General features: G+C 56.8%; 2 protein-coding genes across 16 annotated transcripts in view; one reads left to right on the forward strand and one right to left on the reverse strand.

Annotated features, from left to right (window-relative positions):
- SZT2 (SZT2 subunit of KICSTOR complex) overlaps nt 1–16,413 on the reverse strand; it is a 72,872-nt gene extending 56,459 nt beyond the window's left edge. For 12 of the 14 annotated variants that reach the window (XM_073358012.1, XM_073358000.1, XM_073358005.1 and 9 more), the window contains exons 1-13: nt 16,356–16,413; nt 14,925–15,050; nt 14,520–14,693; nt 13,903–14,073; nt 11,932–12,063; nt 10,190–10,349; nt 9,810–9,916; nt 9,259–9,469; nt 7,795–7,965; nt 3,699–3,930; nt 2,868–2,997; nt 2,084–2,226; nt 380–532 (exon numbers count right to left, since the gene is read on the reverse strand). In XM_073358012.1, coding sequence (XP_073214113.1) covers nt 380–532; nt 2,084–2,226; nt 2,868–2,997; nt 3,699–3,930; nt 7,795–7,965; nt 9,259–9,469; nt 9,810–9,916; nt 10,190–10,349; nt 11,932–12,063; nt 13,903–14,073; nt 14,520–14,693; nt 14,925–15,050; nt 16,356–16,385 — 1,940 coding nt within the window. In that variant the 5' untranslated portion in view covers nt 16,386–16,413. Of the gene's footprint in view, nt 1–379; nt 533–2,083; nt 2,227–2,867; nt 2,998–3,698; nt 3,931–7,794; nt 7,966–9,245; nt 9,470–9,809; nt 9,917–10,189; nt 10,350–11,698; nt 11,826–11,931; nt 12,064–13,902; nt 14,074–14,519; nt 14,694–14,924; nt 15,051–16,355 lie in introns of those variants that run through there. The other 2 variants (XM_073358009.1, XM_073358010.1) reach the window with 2 other exon arrangements.
- MED8 (mediator complex subunit 8) overlaps nt 16,365–25,173 on the forward strand; it is a 34,160-nt gene continuing 25,351 nt past the window's right edge. The window contains exon 1 of one of the 2 annotated variants that reach the window (XM_073358015.2): nt 16,365–16,474. In XM_073358015.2, coding sequence (XP_073214116.1) covers nt 16,469–16,474 — 6 coding nt within the window. In that variant the 5' untranslated portion in view covers nt 16,365–16,468. The remainder of the gene's footprint in view (nt 16,475–25,173) is intronic. The other variant, XM_073358013.2, reaches the window with a different exon arrangement.

The raw sequence follows: 25,173 nt of genomic DNA on the forward strand, positions 1-25,173 counted from the left end.
CTGCTAGCAGGGATCAGCCTGGACTATTTCCATTGCACAGCACAAGAGGAGTGCAGACAGCTGCTGAGTCAGATGCACTCCAGGGCCCCAACAAGAGAAGACAGAGTACTGCCATGGGGGTTACAGCTGAAAGGCTTCCTGGCAAGAGGAGGGGCTGTCTTATGCAGACGGGGCAGAAAGGGGGCCAGGAGCAGAGAGGGGAAGAGGGCTCTGGCAGCGCACGGAAGGTGGGGAATGTGGCACACCTGAATGGCAGTTCCAACAGCACATCAGCCATGGTGTTAGTGTGCAAAAGGAACCCTGACTCCTTCCCCACCCCTGCCAGGCTCTCTATGGAGCACAGCGGAAGCAGCACCCTGCAGTACAAGAAGCCTCTCACCTGGGCATCAGTTTGACATAGGAGTAGCCTTCCACCAGCACAAAGCTGCTCCAGTCCCGCAGCAGGGAGGTGAGCGCTGAGTGGGAGATGCGGCACTGGATGGTGCTGTACCGGCCATTGTTGCCTGGTGTGTGCAGGTGCTTTGGGATGGGTCTGTGGAACACACCAGCAAGTCACTAGCCCAGCCCTCCTGTCTGCTCCCAGCATGGCCCAAGAAGGGCCCCTGCAGAGCCCCTGGCCCACTCACCTTCCCTCACGAGCCTGGGCAGGATCAACCTGCCCCCACCCCATACACACACACAAAATGGCTGCCACCAACTCCTCTCCTGCTGTGCTGTCTGGCTCTGCCACCTCTAAGGGAGTTCCACTGTTCCACTGTCACAGGAATCCTGCTCTCCCCCTAGGCTGATCTGCTACCTCTCCCTCTGTACAACGGAGATAGCATTACCTACCTGCTTCCCAGGGACCTAAGGGGTAAACCTTTGATCAGGGCTGGGGATTAGCCACACTGATCCTAACAGGGCACCCTCCCCTCCTTGGCTTCAGATGATCTCAGGGTGGGCAGCAAGCCAGCTATTGACTGCACTGTGTCCATATGAGCCAATGGAGCTTTGCAGTCACCTGCCATAATGTCAGGACATCCAGAGTGAGATTCCCAACTGGCCCCGCTCCTGGAGGCTCCAGCTCTCCAGAGGTTCCTGGCCCTGGGCTCTGCCTGAGGCGGGAATCAGAGCAGACTCCTGCAGTGTTTTACGGAAATGAGGGCCATTGTGAACTGGCAGCCCCTTTCTCAGCAGGACACAACAGGCTGTACCTGTCCTTTGATACCCCTGGAAGAGGCCACAGCCCCACAATACTGAGCCCTGCGCTACACCAGAGTTAGGTTGACGTAAGGCAGCTTATGCTGCCCTAACTATGTAAGCATCTACACTAAAATGTTGCTCCCGCTGACGTAACTCGCCCACTACGCGACTTAACTCCACCTCCGCAAGAGGCTTAGGTCAGCGTAGTTAGGTCGACCCAGTGTCAGCGTAGACACTGCCTTGCTTACATCAACCATTGCTGCCTTTCAGAAGCCGTCCTGTGATGCCCCACACTAACTGTACAATCGGTGCAAGTGCTCCTGGGGAGGAGACGCACCACTGACACGCGGAGCGTAGGGTGGACATGCACAAGTGATTCAATTCCGGCGGCGCTGTACATCCATATCACTTAGGTTGACATAATTTTGTCGTGTAGACACACCCAGAGCTTCCCCAGCCCGCAGGGAGGCCTACTGAGCCACAGGGTGAAATTCCAACTGGGAGGCCCACAGGAGACCCTGCAATCAGATTCTCCGGCAGAGACAAACCCCAAGGGCACCTAACACTCCCAGGAGCTGCCTTTCTTCTCCCCTCCCCCTCCAGCCAGGATGCCTTCCCAGCCTGCAGAGGGTTAATGCACAAACAGCAGGGTCTCCTCCGGCTAGTGGGCCTTCCCATGCCTAAGAGCCAAGCCTATTCTACCTGCGCTGTGCAGCAAGCAGCCACCTTCCAGGGCCCTCCTGTGCACTGAGTAATCCTGCGTAGCCCCCTTCCGTCAGCGAGGCAGCTCCTGCAGGCTCTGGCTGCAGAGCCAGGCTCCCGCTGTCCCTAGGGCTGCTTTCCTACCCACTGCGACTCATCCAGGTCATGGCTGCCCTAGCCCCACCACGGACGTACGTACGTGTCATGCTCCAGCATGAGGACAATCCGATGCATGTGCAGCCACCGCTGCCAGAAATTAGCATCCATGGAGAGAATGGGCTTCCAGTAGGAGGCAAACTGCGAATGGCTGCAGTCAGAGCCGCTGTGCTGCAGGGACAGCACCTGAGAGACAGAGCGAAAGAGCTGGGGTTACAGAGATCAGTAGCAAGCTGTTGGTTTCCCCACAGAGAAGGTCCAAGCCTCCCCGGAGTCTGAGCCACGCAGGCACCTAGCAGGTGGGCTGAAGAGCATTACATTGTCTCTGGGGAGAAGTAATGCTTTCAGCAGCGTAACTGAGCGATGCAGCCCCTGACAGCCAGTATGGGCTTCCACACAGATGGGAAGGTATCCATAGACACACCAAGGCAGGCTGAGCCTGCGACACTCCTGCCCTCTCTAGTTGGAGTGCACCTGGAGCACACACTGCATGCTTGCTGGAGAACACTCTGCACATTGCCTAGAATGGGAAGACTGCTATTCACCCCAGGGACTTTCCAGGAGCAGCAGTCTGTGGAGCAGACACCCTAAGCTGGCACCCTGGAGTGCACAATGCTCGGGAAAGGACATCAGGGAAGGGGTGGTTCACACAGCATCACGCGGAAGTGGAGCAGTGCAACTGTTAGCAAGGAGAACAGCCTGTGGGCCGTCCCTGTGAGGCACAGTTACCACAGCAGCCACCCGCATGGATCAGCCATCTGACACCAGGATTCAGAACAGAAGGGCACCTGTTCCCTGGGCTCTCAGGAAAGGGGGAGGTGGCATACCGGGGTGGTGGAGCCTGGTGGGATGTAGAAAAGGGGCACTCCGTTCTTAGTGCTCTCAGGGATGGTGAAGTGCTCTGGAACGGTGTCAAAAGACTGCAGGTGAACTAGCATCTGATCGGTCTGGTTGATGCTGCAAGACAAAAGCTACGGTTAACTCTCCAGGGCGCTCCCAGCCAATCTAGCATTCAGAGCTGTGCTGTTAGGCCAGCTGGGGGCATGTCCTTGGGGGAAGGAGGATTCCCCCATGCCCAGCAAAGGACACACTAGAGGGAACCCGAAAGCAGCAGCCCACCCCCGCAGGCGAGAGAGCTCAGCGACAGCAAGGAAAGTTAGGAAAGGGCTCGGCCAAGTCCTTCCCTCACAGGTACAGCAGGCAGGGAACAACTGCGCAGAACAGGGGTAGATGCCTCTGCAGAGCTCGGGAACACTGGGCAGATGCCCACAAGTCATCTGGGATCAGCCACACACCCCACCTACCTGAGAATCACCCACAACTCTGACCTTCAGAGTAAGGCAGCATTGCAGGGTGGTGCCAACCTCACTGGGCAAACATCCCCTGCTCACTGCCCAGCCCCTCCCAATGCCTGGGGTCTGGTTAGATACAGCAAACAGACCAGGGAACGAAGCGCTGTCGGCTCTGGGAATCCTACTGCCTAGGACACAAGTCAGTTCAAGTCCCTCTTCCCAATTGTGTCACCGCAACTGGCATTCCTCTTCAGGCCACCCCCACTGGGGGGCTCAGGTGAGCAGGGAAAGGGGGTGCAGAGGCACCCTGGAGCCAGCAGGTACTGGGGTCAGACTATGAGAGCGGCAGGGAATGGCCAGGCTCACCTCTGCAGCGTGTTCCAGAAGCGACGGATCACTGTAGTGCGGTACAGGCTGGTGATAGGCTTCCTCATGGTGCAGCTGATATCATGCAGGATGTCATAGCTGCCCTCCATTGTCACCTCCACCCAGGCACTGCGCTTGGAGGGGTCCAGGGGCCATCCCGCCACAGCCAGGTATTCTATCCGCATGTTGTGCTTCCACAGCAAGACCAGTTTCACCTCCAGCTGGGAGCCACCTGCGTGGGGGGAGAGCAGGGCAGTGAGGGGCTGCGGTCAAGCTCCCTCCCACGCCATGACCCAGCAGCATCACCTCTTGCCTCCAGACGCAAGCGTCATCTGACATGGGGCCCCTGAACAGGTACGATGATTCCCAGAATCCTTTGGGTGGGATGGTCCCTCTGCTCCATGGGGTCAGGGCTGAACTCAGCACCCCCAGCCTGCCCTAAGCACAATGCACCCAGGCTCTGCTCTGACTCCCCAGCGATGGGGACTCCACAACGCCCCCCAGCAGCTTGTTCTGGCAGCTGGGTGGGCCATCCAGCTAAATGAGCCCCCTCCTACTTACCCCGGCCTTTCCCTTCAGCCATCGCGGCCTGCTCTGCACCCCACAGCACAGGAGCACAAGTGGGCCCAGGCCCACTCAAATACCACTCTGAACTGGCAGAGGCCACTCTGCCCTGTACACGTGTCTTCCTACCCCCAAACACCTTCCAATCACACGCTGAGCGAGGGGACGTGTGGTTCATTCTCTCGCGCACGCCCCCACGAGGACAGAGGTGTTTATGCAACACAGCCTTTTGCTGGGGAACTGTTTTGAAATGCACACGCTGCTGTGTGCATGTCACAGACATGCACCTGGCCTTTGGAATGAGAGGCCAGTTCCTAGGGCAGGCTCAGACCCGCCAAGCAGAGCTCTGTCTCCTGCACAAATGAGCTTTCCCCTTGTGAAGGAAGTTCCATGGTGCCAGAGGAGCAGAGTGGTCAGTCAGAGGCTTCATCCTGGAGCTTTGGGCTCTCAGACATGCTGGGCTAGGTCATGGAGCACTATGCACACTAGGACCAAGACCCTGCCCCTAACTCAGCAGTCTATAGGCAGCCAATGCAGAGTGTACGACAGATGTGGTTTGCTCACAGTATCCCGTACTGGTGAGGAGACACGCTGCGGCACTCGGTACCAGCTGGAGTTCCCTGATGGCTGACAGCCTTCATGTCACACTGGTCCCATCTCTCCCCAGACATGCCTGCCCCAAAGTGAACAAGCCAGCCTGCCCCATGGGCTGTTCTCCAAAGTCCTTCAGCTCTTTGGGGCCTGCTCCAAGCGCTCCATTCCCTCACTTGCCAGAGTGATGGCAGCGCCCAAGGAGGGCCTGGCTGGGCCAGGGGAGCAGAACATCCATCCCACACATTAGCCTGTGGAAGCAACCCAATCGAACGGGTCATCGCACTGCCGACTCATTCACTCACTCCCCCACGAGGTCCCCAGTGCTGCACTGCTAGCAGGGCTTCTCAAACCTTTCCTCGGCGAGTGGCTGGAGATGCTAAGCCACCAAAGGAGGTAAGTCACTGGTCAGAAGCCAATCATCCCAACCAGACCTGATGCAGTGCTGCCCGCCTGAGTCTGCAGCCAGCCTCAGTTTCCCCCGCACAGCGCTACCTAGAGCAAGAGTGACATTAACTAGACTCTGGTCAGCAGCAGAGCAGCTGTCCAGAACCACACCCACAGCAGTGACACCAATGAGAAAGAGTCTGGTCAGCTGCATTCTGCTGCTGCCTAATAGCGAGGCATCCTTCTCCTTTGCGGAGCCTGTGCTGATTACACCATCAGGTCCAATTTTCCAACCATTTTATAATTCTGTTTTAAAAATTGTTGTTCCAACTAATTTACATAGTGCTAGTTTACATGCCAGAATTCCCAGGCACATCCTATGGGATGCAGATACAATTGCTGCCCTCTGAGCCTCCGGTATAGATGTAGATTTTAAATAATAGATTGCAATTTTTTGTTAGCTCATATACTTCGTTCTGAAGCTCTTTCAGTACACCGTCTGGCCCAGGTGACTTGTCTACTTTTGATACTTCAGGCCCTGACAGTGCTTCATCTTTACTGTCCGAGAAGAGCAGGTATCTCCCCAACATCTTCTGAGCTGAAGACTGATACAAAGAAATAATTCAACTTTTCTGCTATGTCCTTATCCTCCTCATCTGCTCCCTTGACACCCGACTAGGCAAGCAGACACAATGATTCTCCTGCAGGCATCCTGTCTTTTCATATGCAAACGATTTCTTGATATTTGTGTTTGGCAGTCTGCTCTTCAAAAGTCCTGTTCTCACCCTAGTTTCCGCTGTACATTTCTCCTGCTGGAATTTATGCTTCTTTACTTAGCTTCACCAAAGCAAGATTTCCATTTTCTCTCTCTCTCTCTCTAGGTAGCACCAGGTACATTTATGGTGCTACTGAAATCCTGCCCATGCTATCATTTCTGCAGCCACTCACCTGGCTCTGCTGCAGCCACTGCTGTGCTGGCAGGAGTGCAGGCAGCTTAGGTAATGTAAATACAGCGCTACCTGCTGGCAGCCACTCTCTTTGCATCAAGTGCTACTATTTCATAGAATCATAGAATATCAGGGTTGGAAGGGACCCCAGAAGGTCATCTAGTCCAACCCCCTGCTCAAAGCAGGACCAATTCCCAGTTAAATCATCCCAGCCAGGGCTTTGTCAAGCCTGACCTTAAAAACCTCTAAGGAAGGAGATTCTACCACCTCCCTAGGTAACGCATTCCAGTGTTTCACCACCCTCTTAGTGAAAAAGTTTTTCCTAATATCCAATCTAAACCTCCCCCACTGCAACTTGAGACCATTACTCCTCGTTCTGTCATCTGCTACCATTGAGAACAGTCTAGAGCCATCCTCTTTGGAACCTCCTTTCAGGTAGTTGAAAGCAGCTATCAAATCCCCCCTCATTCTTCTCTTCTGCAGGCTAAACAATCCCAGCTCCCTCAGCCTCTCCTCATAAGTCATGTGTTCCAGTCCCCTAATCATTTTTGTTGCCCTTCGCTGGACTCTCTCCAATTTATCCACATCCTTCTTGAAGTGTGGGGCCCAAAACTGGACACAGTACTCCAGATGAGGCCACACCAATGTCGAATAGAGGGGAACGATCACGTCCCTCGATCTGCTCGCTATGCCCCTACTTATACATCCCAAAATGCCATTGGCCTTCTTGGCAACAAGGGCACACTGCTGACTCATATCCAGCTTCTCGTCCACTGTCACCCCTAGGTCCTTTTCTGCAGAACTGCTGCCTAGCCATTCGGTCCCTAGTCTGTAGCTGTGCATTGGGTTCTTCCGTCCTAAGTGCAGGACCCTGCACTTATCCTTATTGAACCTCATCAGATTCCTTTTGGCCCAATCTTCCAATTGGTCTAGGTCCTTCTGTATCCTATCCCTCCCCTCCAGCGTATCTACCACTCCTCCCAGTTTAGTATCATCCGCAAATTTGCTGAGAGTGCAATCCACACCATCCTCCAGATCATTTATGAAGATATTGAATAAAACCGGCCCCAGGACCGACCCTTGGGGCACTCCACTTGATACCAGCTGCCAACTAGACATGGAGCCATTGATCACTACCCGTTGAGCCCGACAATTTAGCCAGCTTTCTACCCACCTTATAGTGCATTCATCCAGCCCATACTTCCTTAACTTGCTGACAAGAATACTATGGGAGACCGTGTCAAAAGCTTTGCTAAAGTCAAGAAACAATGCATAACCCTGCACCTTCCTAGTCTGCAGCCTTGGTTCAGTACTTGTGCAAATATCAGACCTTGCACCGATGTCACCTATGGGGCACCCCCTCACCCTGTAGCTGCTCCCCACCTCTGAACTGTGGGTATCGCCATACTGTGAGACATGATTTGCCTAGCAGGCACACAAGCACCATGCAACTGCACAGGGCAATCCTGTGCATGTGCCATGGAGAACAAACTTCTTCCTCAAGGCCATGGTTTCCTGTCCTCACCCCACTGAGGCTGGCCAGACTAAGGCTGTGTAACTGGGAATGGAGCCCCAAGTCACAGAACGGCATGGCGCAGGCAGGTCACCTTTGGTGATGTTGACCTCCCGGATGCTGTAGCCCTCACGCAGCCGGACAGAGACTATGCTCACGAGGTCTGCATGCACCTCCTTCTCAGTGTGCTTCTTCCTCCTCATGGCCAGAGCCGGGTTGCTACTCGCGGACACCAGGTGCTCGTTGAACAGTCTGTGCTGGGACACTGCAAACAACAACAGGCACATGGGTCACGCAGCTCCTCCACTACCCAGCCTGGAGCAGGAGCCCAAGGCACTTGGGGAGTGCAGCTGTGGGACCCCTCCCTCCCAGTGAGCAGTACTTCCCTCCAGGCTCGCTCAGGAAGGGGCAGGAGAGGCCTGCTGGTGCAGAGGAGCTATGTAACAGGGTGGGGCCCCAGCTTGAGCACATGATGTGACAGGCGTGATAATCAGGAGCAGCACAGCAGGGTTATGCATTTAACCAGACAGGAATGGCAAGGCCGCTGCACTAATCCAGCTGCAAGCTTCTCAGGCAGGGATCCATTTCCCCCGTCCCTAGGGAGTCTCATGCCTACCCCAGGTGCTGTATAATGATCAGTTAGCAGGGCCCTGACAGCCTTCGCTGCAAGGTTTAACAACTAACAGCTTTTAAACAGCATCAGATGCCCACAGCACCTCCCCCTGCTTCCTTCAGGCCACACCCCCTCTGAACCACCCCCACAGACAGCAGGTACTTTCCAAGAACTGCTGATGCTTCTGAGCCTTAAGGCCAATTTTCAGTAGACGCAAACTGTCATACCCCCCCCCCCCCCCCGGGCATCCTCAGTGGCAGCACCCACATGCTGGCATTGTGGCCATTTCTCTGGGGACCATAATCTTGTAAGCCAAGTTCCCATGTGCAGACATGGTCTGGATGTGCTCTGCAGAGCGCAGCCAACCAGGTCAGCGTTCAGAGAGCCTCCATGTGCAAAGGGGCCAGTAAGCGTTTCCTCACCCTCACTGTACTCCCGTGGCAGCAGGGATTGTGCTCAGGCTTCCACACACAATCCCCTTTGGGCTCAGATCAAGTCTGGCTGGGTAAGCAAGCTGAGAGCAGGGGGCAGAAAGGCACGCTAGCACCCAACTCCCCAGCTAATGCTCCCTAAAGCACCATGCCCCAGGAAGGGAGCCACAGAGATTCCGCTCCAGCATCCAGTAGCGTTCAGAGCCTCGAGGCGGCCTAGAATTCTGCGGGCCTTGATCACATGCTCTGATCCACTGAGCAGCATGCTTGTTAAGCTGTCCTCCCCAGACCCGAGCTCTCAGGGCTGCTGGAGAAAAGAGGACCACTCCCTTGCCTAGTGTGCACTTCAGTAGGTAGGAGGGGCTGGAAAAAGGCTCTCCCCACTGCCTCCCTCACCCACTGCTATTGGCAACAACCAGGAAAGGGAAGGGGACATTGATGTATCCAGTCCCCACTGCACGAAGGAATTCCAGACCCCCCATCCGACAGAGCAGGACATACATGCTCTCCTCACCACAGTAATACTCTGGGTTCAGGGACTCCCCAGTGCGCAGGAAGGAGTACAGCAGGAAGGCCTTGTGATACACATTCAGGTCGAGGCTTAAGGGATCCAGCTCAGGGCAGGTGGACAGGTACGCACCAAAAGTTGCCATGGCAATAAATTTCATCAGTTCCACATTGGGGACGTGGCCGAAGCTGCAGTCATATGAGTAGACTCCGCCCACCTGAGAAGGAGCAGGAAAGAGATCCATGTGAGACAGAGCAAAGGAGGGGAGAGGAGAGAGACAAGCACAGGTAAGCTCCACTCCATCCTGCTCGGGGCGAGTGAGTATCAAACCCATTGACCCAAACAGGGAGAGCGCATACCAGCACACACAGCATGGTGCCTCCGCTGGGGGTCAGCGCCCCTGTCCTGGATTGGCATCCCCGTCCCCACTTCCCACCCCAGACTGGCATACCTACAGACATGGTGCAGCACCCCACCCCCACCCTCCACCTCAGACTGGCATACCAGCATACACGGTGCAGTCTGCAGTGCCCTCGCCGCCCCCACCCCAGGCATACCTGCACAAAGGAGCAGGCCACAGTGCTACTCCGCAGCTGGTTGAGCAGAGTCTCACACACAGCCACATCCGGGACGCTGGTCACACCATCTGTGATTATGATGATACCTGGGGGTAACAAGGCACCATTTCAGAGCACCATCCCCCATTTGTGATCAGACTCCCCACCCTATGCCCCCAGGGCACTCGCTGACTATTTGCATTACCACACCATAATGGGATCATGAAATGCTGCAACCCAGAGCTGCTGCCCTGAAGCCTGGTCCTTCCCCCATCTGAAGGGCCCAACATGACTCCTTGGGCATGCCCACCATGAGTCCAGGGCTAGAGGGATACAGACTTCCAGGCCAGGCTCCCTGAATCCCAGGAGGTGGAACTAACCTGCACTGGAGTTGGAAGGCAACAGCTGCAGTGCTAAGATCCCCTGTCGGATCATGCTGACGAGGCCAATGTCAGCAGTGACCATGGAGACACCGGGCTTCCTTCCAGAGGGTTCCTGTGTGGCACAAGAACTCTCCTGGCTGAGGAGTGACAAATCTACCTAGCAACAAGAAACCAACGAGACGCCATCAGCCACACTCTGACCCTGTTCCACTCACTCTTTTTGCAGGTCCCCTGGAGTCTAACAGCCCCATACATTACCCCAGCCCTAGTGTGATTTACCCGGTCCTGTGCTAACCTTTAATCTTCTAGCCCTTCTCAATCCCCTTAATGTGGCATTCCCCTGAGCTCTCACTTCTACTGGCCCCTGAGAATAAGGCTTCTACCTTACGGAGTTATATACCCAATATTCTGTCTGAGCAGAGCCTGGGCTTACTACATCTCCCCATGGGGTGAGTAGAGGAGGTGATGCTGGGGCCACTAGACTTCTGCAGTCAGCACTAGGAGATGTATGGCTACACGGCAATTAGACCTGACAGCTGACTTGGACTAGTGGGGCTCAGGCTGTGGGGCTGTTTCATTGCAGTGTACACTTCTGGGTTCGGGCTGCAGCCCAAATAGGGTCCCAGAGCTTGGACTGACAACCCAGCCTGGAAGTCTACACTGCAAGGAACAGTTGCACAGCCCAAACGCCAGTCAGCTGGCACAGGCCAGCCGCTGGTGTCAACTGCAATGTGGACAGACCCTAACTCCTTCAATCTAGTGCAAGCTGCAGCTGTGCAACATCTCTCACCGCGCAGACCGAGGTCTCTCTTGCCGGGCATCTAAGAAAGGTAGGTCTCTTTTGCCCTGTCTGGGGCACTGATCCTGGAGGCGCTCTGAGGACTCGGGTCGTAAACAAATGTGTACCTATGTGCTTAGATCTGTACAAGCAGAACAAGTCCTGTTACAAAGACTGATACAAATGCTGTCCAGTCTTTCCCGTCATTTGCCCAAAGGCTATTGTGGGTGAAAGAGGGTGTGTGGTCCTGGGGTACATAAATATTTGTCATGTAAAACCAAGAGCAGCCCTGGGCCCTTCTGGTCTGGGATGGCGTGGGACAGCTCTGCCAGCCTCATCCCATATAACTATTATTACCAGGTAAGGGTAAAAAACCTCCCCGGGCGCTATCAAAGGGCTTCTCTTGGCTGGGGAAAGATACATGATCAGCAAAAATTAAAATCCCTCAGTGCACATCAATACCCCTTTAATTCATTGAATCCAATACAGTCATCAGTGTTTGCTGGCAAGGACACAGTAAACTGAAAATCTAGGCAACTTCAAAAAATAAAAAAAATAAATTCCAATTCTAGCGTGTCCTCTGCTCCAGATCCTCCTGCCCAAGGCCACTGCCAGTTTCCGTGGTTTTACAACCAGTCAAATAAATCCAGCTGCTTAACTGTATAACCCCAAGCTAGGGTAAATATTTCCCACATGACACCTCCCAAATACCTCTTGGTCCTGCTTACCTACTTTGGAAACCCCTCAGTCCACTTATCTCTGCAGTCATGTGCTGTTCTCTCAGCCACTGAACAAGGCTGTTCCTCAAAAAGGACAGACTCCCAGCTGAGGCTTATACAGCATGCCCATCCTAGTACAAGCCAGCATCCTATGAGCCCCTCCCAGAGGGGCAGGGCAGGAAAGCAGCCCCAGAGAGCCTAGATCTCTCCTCCAGTCCATCCATCATCTCTGCCTGCCTCACCTGGGGCTTGAGTTCATACTGTTGTTGGAGCATCTCAGCCACTTTATTCTCAAAGGCACACAGCTGTGTGTAAATTTGCTGCAGGAAGGTCTCTCTCTTGGTCTCATCCAGCTGACAGCCTTGGAATAGCACCTGAGCCAGAGACACATGGGAAAGACATTACCTTAGGGTTTTAAACAGCTACCCATCACAGTGGTATCTGACCCACTGATCCAGACACACACATGCACTACCCTAAGGAAATGCAGGGGAAACACAAGAGATGGCAGGTAATTAACTCATGACAAGAAAGGCCTCACACCAGCCACCTCTGTGTAGCAATCCTGGGAGCCACCACAACATGCACCTGTCAACCTCATTTGGGGGCAAGAGGTTCCTGCTGCCCTAGGAGTCAGGCAGAGGGAAAGGCACTGAACAGGAGGAAGTAGGGCTCCTTGTCCAAGCTCCTAGATGCCTCTAACTTCAGCCTAACATTCCTCAAGGCGGCACATTTGTTCTACTCTAACTCACATGCAGCCTGATCCAACTACCTGTTGATAATTGGCAGGATAAAGCCTGAAGTAGCCTGAAGCAAAAGAAAAAAAAATTAGGGTAGAGACTAGGGAAAAAGCCTGAGCAACTGGACAGTGAAGTCCACTGGTCAGGGAGGTGGGAGCCCAATCACAGCAGATAATCCACACCAGGTCAAAGATGATGCTCTTACCATTTATATTACAGCAGTACCCACAGGCCCCAGCCAGGATGGGGGCTCCATCATGTTGAGTGCTGCACAGACCCAGAATAAGAGACAGTCCCTGCCCCAAAGAATTTGCAGGATGACAGGGAGGGGAACATGATGCAACACACATGCAGAGAGTTCAGGAGATGATCGGCACACAACTTGCTAGCTCCATTCTCCCCCCCGAGATGAGTAACAGATTGGGGGAGAGGGAAACAACTAGAATATGGACAATTTTATTTAGATGAGTTGCACATATATATACACCCTTCTCCTCCCCACCATATGCACAGGGATCCCCATCTGCCCCTCAGCCCAGGGCTAGTTTCTTGAAGGCCTCATGGGAGAAGTGGGTCTTGAGAAAGGATCTCAAGGAGGAGAGGATAGTGGCCTTGCAGATCAATTCAATGTCACTACAGCAGATGCACTAGAACAAAGCACACAGACGGTTATGGGAGAACTGGACAAGCAAGCAGTCCAGGATGACATCAGTGACAGAGGGCTAATGGGAAGGACAGAGGGAGGCATCCTCATTATGTTTATTACGGTCGTGCCTAGAGACTAACCAGGAGTGGGGCCCCGTTGTGCAAGTACTGTATAGACAGAGTAATAAGCAGTCCCTGCCCCAAGCAGCTTACATTCCAAACACACAGACAGAAGACAGAGGAAAGGGGTAGAACACATCAGCAGGATGAGCAGAGTGATGGTCTGCAAATGGCATGGTAGCACCATGATTTTTGAGGGTTAAGGTTTTGCTGGGAAGTGATGAGCTACATGGGTGCCTTCTGGCCCCACCAATCAGAATTCAGTTGTTTAAACGGGAACTGCCCTTGCATGTGTGGTTTACAAAGCACCTGAGCTGTGGTCCAATCTCACTAGGAAGCCACCCAAAAAAGTGAATTGAAGAGAGTTCAAGTCACATTGGGGCAAAAGATATCATAGATGTACTTCCCTTAATTAATGGCAGGCTGCGGCCCACAGATCCCCTTTTTTGCTTGGCATTGCCCACATATGCCAAATCTCAGCCTCCTGTCCACAGATACATAATGAAGCTGTGCCCACATGAGAGGAGTTGCTCCTTTATGGTCTAGCATTGCACCAGACTACAGGCTCTCATGAAGCAAGACTACATCATCATATAGCAGTGCTCAGACAACTCCCGTCTCCGCCTCCCTAGGATCTCACCAGCAACCAGGGCAACAAAAAGTGCTCTCACACAAAGATGGGGGGAGGGGAAGGAGGTAGAACGTTACCTGATGGGACTGCAGGCCAATGATGGAGGAATATGCTTGGATGGTGACAAAGATCTCTGGCTGGTAGGTAATTTCTGAACCAGGAATTCGGAAGGGTTTTAGCAATCCCACTAGGCATCGGGAAAGGGCATGAAACACCTCATCAAAAATGATCTCCCCTGTTGAGTCATCCTGCAGAAGTACAAACAGGAAATTTTAGCTGTTCCCCCTGATGTAATTGACAAGGGTCCCTAGCACATGGAGTTACACCATACAGCCTTCTAGAAATACTCTGCAGAGCCCCAGCACGGGGAGGCGAACACTCCTGGGCCAGCTCCTAGCAGGCAAAGCCCATGCACAGATAATCCCTGCAAAAGGGGCAGGATTTTCCTGTAGGGATTATCTGTGCATGAGTTTTGCCTGCTAGGAGCTGGCCCAGGAGTGGCAGCTGGCCAAGTGGCAGCTGCTGGCACACACTGCTTCTACTGGGAGCCAACCTCTCCTGGCACACAGAAGGGAGATGCATGCTGGGAGTAAGTGCACAGGAGGAAGCCCTTCCAGAACAGAGATGGCAGCAGGAGCTCCTTGTGGGCAGAGCCACGGGGTACACAGGAAGAGGCAGGGACGCATACACTTACCACAATGCCTGTGGACGGGCTCAGGTCGAGCTCAATCACAAATCGGTACTGTCGTGCCAGGAAGGTGACCTGTGTGGAGGGCACTAGGAGATAGGGCCTAGGCCGGACAGACTCATGTGGCTGCCACCCATTTGGCAGGATGCTGAGAACATCCAGTTCATTATCTGACTTCACCTACGGGAGAAAAGAAACAACAAGTGAGGGAAAGCCAGGCTTGCAGGGGAGCAAGAAAAAGAGGAGAAGAAAAAAAAAAGAATTGGGCTAAAGCCTTTCACAGGTTCCCAAGGAGCAGTAGTGGCCAAAAGTCCTACAGCTTCTCTCCTACTTGGCCAAACTGCCAATGCCAGAGGGCACTGATCAGCACACAGTGCCACCCTGCCTTCAAGCCTGGGCACATGTACTCACCAGCTCTGACTCAGGCACAGCCCAAATGACTTGATGCAGGTGATTGAGGAACCAGGCTAGGCGCACGTTGCGGGAGATTCGATAGTCTTTCTTCATCAGGAGGAAGACCTGCCCTGCGTCTTCCACCTGCAGCAAAGAGGAACAAGTCACCATATCACTAGGGAGGAGACGACCAGAGAACACACCAGCTAAGCTGCTTATTTTTCTCCATTAACTAAAACCCTTCTACAGCTAAAAGTGCATATTTCTCATCTCTGCAGATACATACTGCTTCTCCATCCTCACCCACCCACCATGCCTCATCCTGAGCCAAAGCTGTAGGGTCTGGGTCAGGGACTGTGCTTTGCTAGACGTCCGTGCAGCTCCTTGCACAACAGGCCAAGGCTTTGGCGCCACTGTAACCCTGAACAGCGACAGTCACTGCAGGGCACCGACACCGTTCACTAGGGAGCCTGCACAGTTCAGGCAGACGCTGCAGCCAGCACAGGCTGTCCCCGCCAAACCTGCAGCCAGACCCAGCGCCAACCCCTCCCCCTCCACAGCATCAGCTCAGACCTCAGGCCCCAGCCCACCTCCCCCTGACCAAGCTTCCGGCCCGGCCCAGGGCCAGGCCCGGCCCGGCCCCTTCCCCCAGCCCAGCGCCAGGCCCGGCCCGGCCCCTTCCCCTGCCCCCCGCCCAGCACCAGACCCGGCCCGGCCCCTTCCCCTGCTCCCCTCCCAGCACCAGACCCGGCCCAGCCCCAGCCCCTTCCCCCAGCCCAGCCCAGCGCCAGGCCCGGCCCGGCCCCTTCCCCTGCCCCCCGCCCAGCACCAGACCCGGCCCGGCCCCTTCCCCTGCTCCCCTCCCAGCACCAGACCCGGCCCAGCCCCAGCCCAGCCCCTTCCCCCAGCCCAGCCCAGCGCCAGGCCCGGCCCGGCCCCTTCCCCTGCCCCCCTCCCAGCGCCAGGCCCGGCCCGGCCCCTTCCCCTGCCCCCCGCCCAGCACCAGACCCGGCCCGGCCCCAGCCCCTTCCCCCAGCCCAGCGCCAGGCCCGGCCCGGCCCCTTCCCCTGCTCCCCTCCCAGCACCAGACCCGGCCCAGCCCCAGCCCCTTCCCCCAGCCCAGCCCAGCGCCAGGCCCGGCCCGGCCCCTTCCCCTGCCCCCCTCCCAGCGCCAGGCCCGGCCCGGCCCCTTCCCCTGCCCCCCGCCCAGCACCAGGCCCGGCCCGGCCCCTTCCCCTGCCCCCCTCCCAGCGCCAGGCCCGGCCCGGCCCCAGCCCCTTCCCCCAGCCCAGCGCCAGGCCCGGCCCGGCCCCTTCCCCTGCCCCCCTCCCAGCGCCAGGCCCGGCCCGGCCCAGCCCAGCCCCTTCCCCTGCTCCCCTCCCAGCCCAGCGCCAGACCCGGCCCAGCCCCCCCCATGGCCCGCGGCGGGCGGGGAGCCGGGGCGGGTACCTCAGAGGCCCCTCGCTCGGCGGCCGCCATGTCCGCCCCGCCCGTGACCCCCCGTGACCCGGAAGCGGAAGGGAGCCGAGCCAGGCCCCCCGCGCGGAGCCGCCGGCGCCGCCATGCAGGTGCGCGGGGCGCTGGGGGCGGGTCTCAGGTGGGGGCTGGTGCCCGCCCCAGGCGGCCGCGGGGGGCGGGGAGTGGCTGGGGGGCCGTGTGAGACGGGGGGGCGGGGAGTGGCTGGGGGGCCGTGTGATGCGGGGGGGCGGGGAGTGGCTGGGGGGCCGTGTGATGCGGGGGGGCGGGGCGTGGCTGGGGGGCCATGTGAGATGGGGGGGCGGGGAGTGGCTGGGGGGCTGTGTGAGACGGGGGGGCGGGGCGTGGCTGGGGGGCTGTGTGAGACGGGGGGGCGGGGAGTGGCTGGGGGGCTGTGTGAGACGGGGGGGCGGGGAGTGGCTGGGGGGCCGTGTGATGCGGGGGGGCGGGGCGTGGCTGGGGGGCCATGTGAGACAGGGGGCAGGGACTGGCTGGGGGGCCGTGTGAGATGGGGGTGGGGAGTGGCTGGGGGGCCGTGTGAGACGGGGGGGCGGGGAGTGGCTGGGGGGCTGTGTGAGACGGGGGGGCGGGGCGTGGCTGGGGGGCCGTGTGAGACGGGGGGGCGGGGACTGGCTGGGGGGCTGTGTGAGACGGGGGGGCGGGGACTGGCTGGGGGGCTGTGTGAGACGGGGGGGCGGGGCGTGGCTGGGGGGCCGTGTGATGCAGGGCGGGGACTGGCTGGGGGGCCGTGTGAGACGGGGGGGCGGGGACTGGCTGGGGGGCTGTGTGAGACAGGGGGGCGGGGAGTGGCTGGGGGGCCGTGTGATGCAGGGCGGGGACTGGCTGGGGGGCTGTGTGAGACAGGGGGGCGGGGAGTGGCTGGGGGGCCGTGTGATGCAGGGCGGGGACTGGCTGGGGGGCCGTGTGAGACGGGGGGGCGGGGACTGGCTGGGGGGCTGTGTGAGACAGGGGGGCGGGGAGTGGCTGGGGGGCCGTGTGATGCAGGGCGGGGACTGGCTGGGGGGCCGTGTGAGACGGGGGGGCGGGGACTGGCTGGGGGGCTGTGTGAGACAGGGGGGCGGGGACTGGCTGGGGGGCCGTGTGATGCAGGGCGGGGACTGGCTGGGGGGCCGTGTGATGCGGGGGCGGGGCGTGGCTGGGGCGCCGTGTGATGCAGGGCGGGGACTGGCTGGGGGGCCGTGTGAGACGGGGGGGCGGGGACTGGCTGGGGGGCCATGTGAGACAGGGGGCAGGGACTGGCTGGGGGGCTGTGTGAGACAGGGGGGCGGGGAGTGGCTGGGGGGCCATGTGAGACAGGGGGCAGGGACTGGCTGGGGGGCCGTGTGAGACGGGGGTGGGGAGTGGCTGGGGGGCTGTGTGATGCGGGGCAGGGGGGCATGTGATGCGAGGGCGGGGACTGGCTGGGGGGCCGTGTGAGACGGGGGGGCGGGGACTGGCTGGGGGGCCGTGTGAGACGGGGGGGCGGGGAGTGGCTGGGGGGCCGTGTGAGACGGGGGGGCGGGGAGTGGCTGGGGGGCTGTGTGAGACGGGGGGGCGGGGAGTGGCTGGGGGGCCGTGTGAGACGGGGGGGCGGGGAGTGGCTGGGGGGCTGTGTGAGACGGGGGTGAGCAGTGGCTGGGGGGCCGTGTGATGCAGGGCGGGGACTGGCTGGGGGGCTGTGTGAGACGGGGGGGCGGGGAGTGGCTGGGGGGCTGTGTGAGATGGGGGTGGGGTGTGGCTGGGGGTCTCTGTGAGATGGGGGTGGAGCGGGGGGCCGTGTGAGACGGGGGTGGGGAGTGGCTGGGGGGCCGTGTGAGACAGGGGGCGGGGCGTAGCTGGGGGTCTCTGTGGGGCGGGGACTGGCTGGGGGGCTGTGTGAGACGGGGGTGAGCAGTGGCTGGGGGGCCGTGTGATGCAGGGCGGGGACTGGCTGGGGGGCTGTGTGAGACGGGGGGGCGGGGAGTGGCTGGGGGGCTGTGTGAGATGGGGGTGGAGCGGGGGGCCGTGTGAGACGGGGGTGGGGAGTGGCTGGGGGTCTCTGTGAGATGGGGGTGGAGCGGGGGGCCGTGTGAGACGGGGGTGGGGAGTGGCTGGGGGGCCGTGTGAGACAGGGGGCGGGGCGTAGCTGGGGGTCTCTGTGGGGCGGGGACTGGCTGGGGGGCTGTGTGAGACGGGGGTGAGCAGTGGCTGGGGGGCCGTGTGATGCAGGGCGGGGACTGGCTGGGGGGCTGTGTGAGACGGGGGGGCGGGGAGTGGCTGGGGGGCCGTGTGAGACGGGGGTGGGGTGTGGCTGGGGGTCTCTGTGAGATGGGGGTGGAGCGGGGGGCCGTGTGAGACGGGGGTGGGGAGTGGCTGGGGGGCTGTGTGAGACAGGGGGCGGGGCGTAGCTGGGGGTCTCTGTGAGGCGGGGCGGGGACTGGCTGGGGGGCTGTGTGAGACGGGGGTGGGGAGTGGCTGGGGGGCCGTGTGATGCAGGGCGGGGACTGGCTGGGGGGCTGTGTGAGACGGGGGGGCGGGGAGTGGCTGGGGGGCCGTGTGAGACGGGGGTGGGGAGTGGCTGGGGGGCTGTGTGAGGCGAGGGCGGGGACTGGCTGGGGGGCCGTGTGAGACGGGGGGGCGGGGAGTGGCTGGGGGGCCATGTGAGACAGGGGGCAGGGACTGGCTGGGGGGCCGTGTGAGATGGGGGTGGGGAGTGGCTGGGTGGCCGTGTGATGCGGGGCAGGGGGGCATGTGATGCGAGGGCGGGGACTGGCTGGGGGGCCGTGTGATGCGAGGGCGGGGACTGGCTGGGGGGCCGTGTGATGCAGGGCGGGGACTGGCTGGGGGGCTGTGTGAGACGGGGGGCGGGGCGTAGCTGGGGGTCTCTGTGAGGCGGGGCGGGGACTGGCTGGGGGGCTGTGTGAGACGGGGGTGAGCAGTGGCTGGGGGGCCGTGTGATGCAGGGCGGGGACTGGCTGGGGGGCTGTGTGAGACGGGGGTGGGGAGTGGCTGGGGGGCTGTGTGAGACGGGGGGCGGGGCGTAGCTGGGGGTCTCTGTGATGCAGGGCGGGGACTGGCTGGGGGGCTGTGTGAGACGGGGGTGGGGAGTGGCTGGGGGGCTGTGTGATGCGAGGGGCGGGGACTGGCTGGGGGGCCGTGTGAGACGGGGGGGCGGGGAGTGGCTGGGGGGCCATGTGAGACAGGGGGCAGGGACTGGCTGGGGGGCCGTGTGAGATGGGGGTGGGGAGTGGCTGGGTGGCCGTGTGATGCGGGGCAGGGGGGCATGTGATGCGAGGGCGGGGACTGGCTGGGGGGCCGTGTGATGCAGGGCGGGGACTGGCTGGGGGGCTGTGTGAGACGGGGGGGCGGGGAGTGGCTGGGGGGCCGTGTGAGACAGGGGGCAGGGACTGGCTGGGGGGCCGTGTGAGATGGGGGTGGGGAGTGGCTGGGGGGCCGTGTGATGTGGGGCAGGGGGGCATGTGATGCGAGGGCGGGGAGTGGCTGGGGGGCTGTGTGAGACGGGGGTGGGGAGTGGCTGGGGGTCTCTGTGAGATGGGGGCGGAGCGGGGGGCCGTGTGAGACAGGGTGGGGAGTGTCTGGGGGGCTGTGTGATGCGGGGGCGTGGCGTGGCTGGGGGGCTGTGTGACACAGGGGCTGGGGAGTGGCTGGGGGTCTCAGATGCAGGGCAGGGGACCGTGTGAGATGGGGGGAGTGGCTGGGGGTCTCTGTGAGATGGGGGCGGGGGGCTGTGTGAGACGGGTGTGGGGAGTGGCTGGGGGGCTGCGATAGGAGCAGAGTGGTTACTTCACCTCCATCCAGCTTTGGGGCCCTCTGCCAGCAGCCCCTGCCCCATCTGGGGCCTGCAGCTCGAGAAGGGATCTGATAAATCCAGGAGGGTTTAGAGAAGAGCCATGAAGAAGATCAGCAAACATCCTTGCAGGGGTAGCAAACATAGTGTATGGACGGTGACTTAGCCTTGGGCCACTGTGCAAACCATAAAACTTCAAACTACATCCCACATTATAAAATATTGTAACTGCAGATTAAAAAGAACACACCCTGTTAATCTGCTTGCCTTTTCCTTATTTTAGTGCCTGACCATGCAAATAGGGCAACTGCTTTGAATCACACACACACATTGTCAGCTCCCAAAAAATATTCTGGTTTTTGAGAGGCCATAGAAAAAGGCCCCCAGGACAAAAACACAGAAAGCCATTTTGACCTAAAATGGCAGTATAAATGACAGCGTAATAAATCATGGCGTAGGTCTTCTGCATGTCCTAAACCGCATGGACAGAGACGATTATATTTTTCCGTTCTTTCGAAGTAAGCAATCTGCATGGATTAGAAACAGAGAACTGTAAAGGCACTCCTTAGTGTGTTGTTACAAAGGTTGTCTAAATACGTGGCATACCCATATGTCTTTTTAACAAGGGGAAACTAGGGTGACATATTTGAAATCAAAACAATGGCCGTATCCAGTTGATGCCTTGTAGTGATAGACTCGAGGGTCTATCTATATAGCCTAATAAAGAGAAGATTAAGGGGTGACTGGGTTACAGTCTATAAGTACCTATATGGAGAACAGATGTTTAATAATTGGCCGTTCGTCTAGCAGAGAAAGTTATATCATGATCCAATGTCTGGAAGATGAAGCTAGACAAATTCAGACTGGCTATAAGGTGTAAATTTTTAACAGTGAAAGTAACTAACCATTAGAACAACTTGTGAAGGGTTGTGGTGGATTTTCCATCGCTTCAGTTTTTACTTCAAGGTTGGATGTTTTTCTAGAAGGTATTCTCTAGACATTATTTTGGGGCAGTTCTCTGACCTGTGTTATGCACAAAGTCAGACTAGAAGATCACAATTATCCATTCTGGTCTTCGAATCTATGAAACTACTTTGAAGGCCCTTTGAAGGATGTGGATAAATTGGAGAGAGTCCAGCGAAGGGCAACAAAAATGATTAGGGGACTGGAACACATGACTTATGAGGAGAGGCTGAGGGAGCTGGGATTGTTTAGCCTGCAGAAGAGAAGAATGAGGGGGGATTTGATAGCTGCTTTCAACTACCTGAAAGGGGGTTCCAAAGAGGATGGCTCTAGACTGTTCTCAATGGTAGCAGATGACAGAACGAGGAGTAATGGTCTCAAGTTGCAGTGGGGGAGGTTTAGATTGGATATTAGGAAAAACTTTTTCACTAAGAGGGTGGTGAAACACTGGAATGCGTTACCTAGGGAGGTGGTAGAATCTCCTTCCTTAGAGGTTTTTAAGGTCAGGCTTGACAAAGCCCTGGCTGGGATGATTTAACTGGGAATTGGTCCTGCTTTGAGCAGGGGGTTGGACTAGATGACCTTCTGGGGTCCCTTCCAACCCTGATATTCTATGATTCTATGATTCTATCTCTGTATAACTACAGAGGTACCTGGAACTGGGGCTGTGCTGAAGAGTAGGCTGGGGCTTCCTGTGTCTCCCATTTTCACCATTTTCCAGTTTCCCCCAAATCAATAAGGTTCTGACCCTTAATGCCTGAATGTGGTGTTCAAGAGATATAATGTGACAGAGGGAGAAATACTATCGAGTTGAGTGTGAAACCTTCTTGAACATAGCCATTTAAAATACAGTCTTGTCATGTTGGCATGAACATTGAAGATCCCTGTCAAGGTCTTCACTGAAATGTCTGATCATTTAAAAAAGCAAAAACCTATCACAAAATATGGGATAGGTCAAACAGACTGCTTTATTTATTTATTATTCCGGGGGGGTGGGAGGCATAGCTCAGTGGTTTGAGCATTGGCCTGCTAAACCCAGGGTTGTGAGTTCAATCCTTGAGGGGGCCATTTAGGGATCTGGGGCAAAAATTGGGGATTGGTCCTGCTTTGAGCAGGGGGTTGGACTAGATGACCTCCTGAGGTCCCTTCCAACCCTGATATTCTATGATTACTGTACTGCCTAGGAGGTCTAGTTATGGGCCAGGACCCCACTGTGCAAGATGCTGTACTGACACAGAACAAAAAGACAATCCCTGCTGCAAATAGTTTACATTATAAATACAAGACAACAGACACGTGGGGGAGCACAATGAGACAGTGCAGATCGGTATGCTGGGCAATGGTCTCTGCGCGCCAACAGCATAAGTGTTGTCTAGTGTTTTGTAGGCCTTGTGGAAAAGGATAGTTTGAAAAAGGGTAATGAGTTTTACATATGTTTACAGGGAGCTTCTTCATAAGAACAGCCATACTAGGTTAGACCAAAGGTCCATCTAGCCCGGTATCTTGTCTTCCGACAGTGGCCAATGCCAGGTGCCCCAGAGGGAATGAACAGAACAAGGAATCATCAAGTGATCCATCCCGTTACCCATTCCCAACTTCTGGCAAACAGAAGCTAGGGACACCATCCCTGCCCATCCAGGCTAATAGCCATTGATGGACTTGTCCTCCATGAACTTATCTAGTGCTTTTTGAATCTGTTATAGTCTTGGCCTTCACAACATCCTCTGGCAAAGAGTTCCACAGATAGGCAAGGTACGGACAGACCACAAAGGGCCTTGAAAGTGAAGACAAGCAGCTTATGTTTGATGGAATAGAGAAGAGGGAGCCAGGAGAGAGATGCGAAGAGGGGGGTGATATGGTCAAACAACTGGCTACAAAAATGATCTCTGCAGCAGCATTTTGAATGAATGTGAGCAGGGCAAGATTGCATTTGTCACAGCCAGAGAGAAGGATGCTACAGTAATCGTGATGTGAAATGGTGATAGCCTGGATGAGAATTTTACTTGTGTGGAGGGGTACGACAGTCCATCTCTGACAGATGTTAAGCAAAAAGACTGCAAGATTTAGAAAGAACTTGGATGTAAGGACCTAGAGAGTGGTCCGAGTGGAAGATGAGACCCAGGTTTCCAGGCCCAAGTGGCAGGCAGGATGGTGGCGTTGTCCACAGGGTGGTCCATAGTGATCAAGAAGAGATGGGGGAGAAAGAGGAAGAGCTCTGTTTTAGCCATGTTGACCTTAAGCTGGCCGCTAAACATCCACAAGGAGATATGAGAGAGACAGATTTTCAGAAGGATAGAGCAGACAGGTAGATCTGTGAGTCATCTGCATAGAGATGGTGGTTGAATTTCAGTTTGCAGATGAGATTACCCAAAGATAAGGTGAGAAGAAAAGCAGATCCAAGACAGAGCCCTGTGAAAAATGGCAGAAGTTTGGAGAGCAGATGAGGTCACACTGAAGGTGTGATTAGAGACTTAGAAGGAGAACCAGAAGAGGGCCAAATCATGGAAACCAAGGGAGAACAAGATTTCAAGGAGAAGGGTATGGTTGACTGTGTCATAGGCAGTTGTCAGGTCAAGGAGGATGAGGATGGAGACTGATTCTGAGCTTTGACTAGGAAGAGATCGTTAGAGACTTGGTGAGAGTGATTTCAGTGGAGCGCAAGGGGTGGAAGCCAGATCGGAGAGGGTCTAAAATGGAATTGGAGGAGAAGAGCTCAGACAGTGACTGTAGACAGCATGTTCAATGAGCTAGGAGATGGGGAAGTAGTTGGAGAGGCAAGTGAGGTTATAGGTGGTTTGGTTTTTTTAAGATGGGAGAGACTAAAGCTTGCTTGTATTGTGAGAGAGGAAAGAGCCCGAGAATAATGAGAGGTTAAGGAGAAAAGTGAGGGTGGGGATCAGAGTGGGCAGTGAGGGAGATCAGGAGATTGGTTCACTGGAGCAAGTGGAGGGGTTCGAGGAAGAGAGCAGATGAGACACTTCTGTATGTGTGACAGTGCAGAAGGAGAGATGTTGGAGGGGGAGGGTGAAGGGAAAGGCAAGCCGAGGGGAGGGGAAATGTTACGTCGTATTTTGTCAACCAAATCGGTGAGATCCCGTGGCAGGAGAAGGGATATGTTTGGAGAGTTGGGCCACGTCTGCACTACGGACCTTCCAGCGGCACAGCTACACCGCTGCAGCTGTGCCAGTGTGAGAGCTCCTGTGCAGCCGCTCTACGCCGGCAGGAGACCGCTGGCAGAGTTGAGCCACCCCCCACAAGCAGTGGTAGCGATGTCAGCGGGAGAGTGTCTCCTGCCAACATAGTGCTGTCCACACTGGTGCTTTTGTCCGTAACACTTAGCTCAGTCAGGGGGGTGTTTTTTCATATCCCGACCCACAAAAGTTTTGTCAACAGAAGTGCTAGTGTAGACAAAGCCTGAGTCGGAGACGGTGAAAAGGCAGTTGGCATTGCAGCCATAGGAATCAGGGACATTGAAGAAGTAGTGTTGTTTAGCTAGGAAGCTGGCAGAACTGAAACGGGTGAGAACAGATTTGTAATGGAGGAAGTTAGCCTGCTCGTCCATAAGAGATGCTCTGCAGTGTGAGAGCGGACACAGAGGAAACAGGTGTTGGGGGTGAGCCAAGGCTGGGGATTGGCAAGGTGGACCTTGTGATGAGAGAGAGGGTCAAAAGAATCAAGGGTGGAGGTGAGAGAAGCGTGGAATGAATCAACAATCCTAGAAATGGGGGGAGAGGGTTGAGAGCAGAGAAGCGCTGATGGACTGGAGGCAAACAGAAAAGGCGAGTTCCAGGGCAGGGGCTGATTGGTGGTGCTGTAAGAGGGCAGGTGATGGTGAGAGAGAGGGAACACAGCAATTAGAGAGAGCAGTGCTTGGTGAAGTCCGAGTCAAGTGCAAGAGTTGAGCCAGGGCTGCAGGTCGAATGAAGGGTAAGAAAATGTGCAGCTGAGAGGTTGGATGGGTTATCAACGTGGACGTTGAAGTCATTGAGGATGAATGTGGGAGATTGCAAGGAGAGGAAGGAGAGCCAGTCGTCGAGATCT

This window comes from Lepidochelys kempii, chromosome 8 (assembly GCF_965140285.1).
Source record: "Lepidochelys kempii isolate rLepKem1 chromosome 8, rLepKem1.hap1, whole genome shotgun sequence".
Classification (NCBI taxonomy): Eukaryota; Metazoa; Chordata; order Testudines; family Cheloniidae; genus Lepidochelys; species Lepidochelys kempii.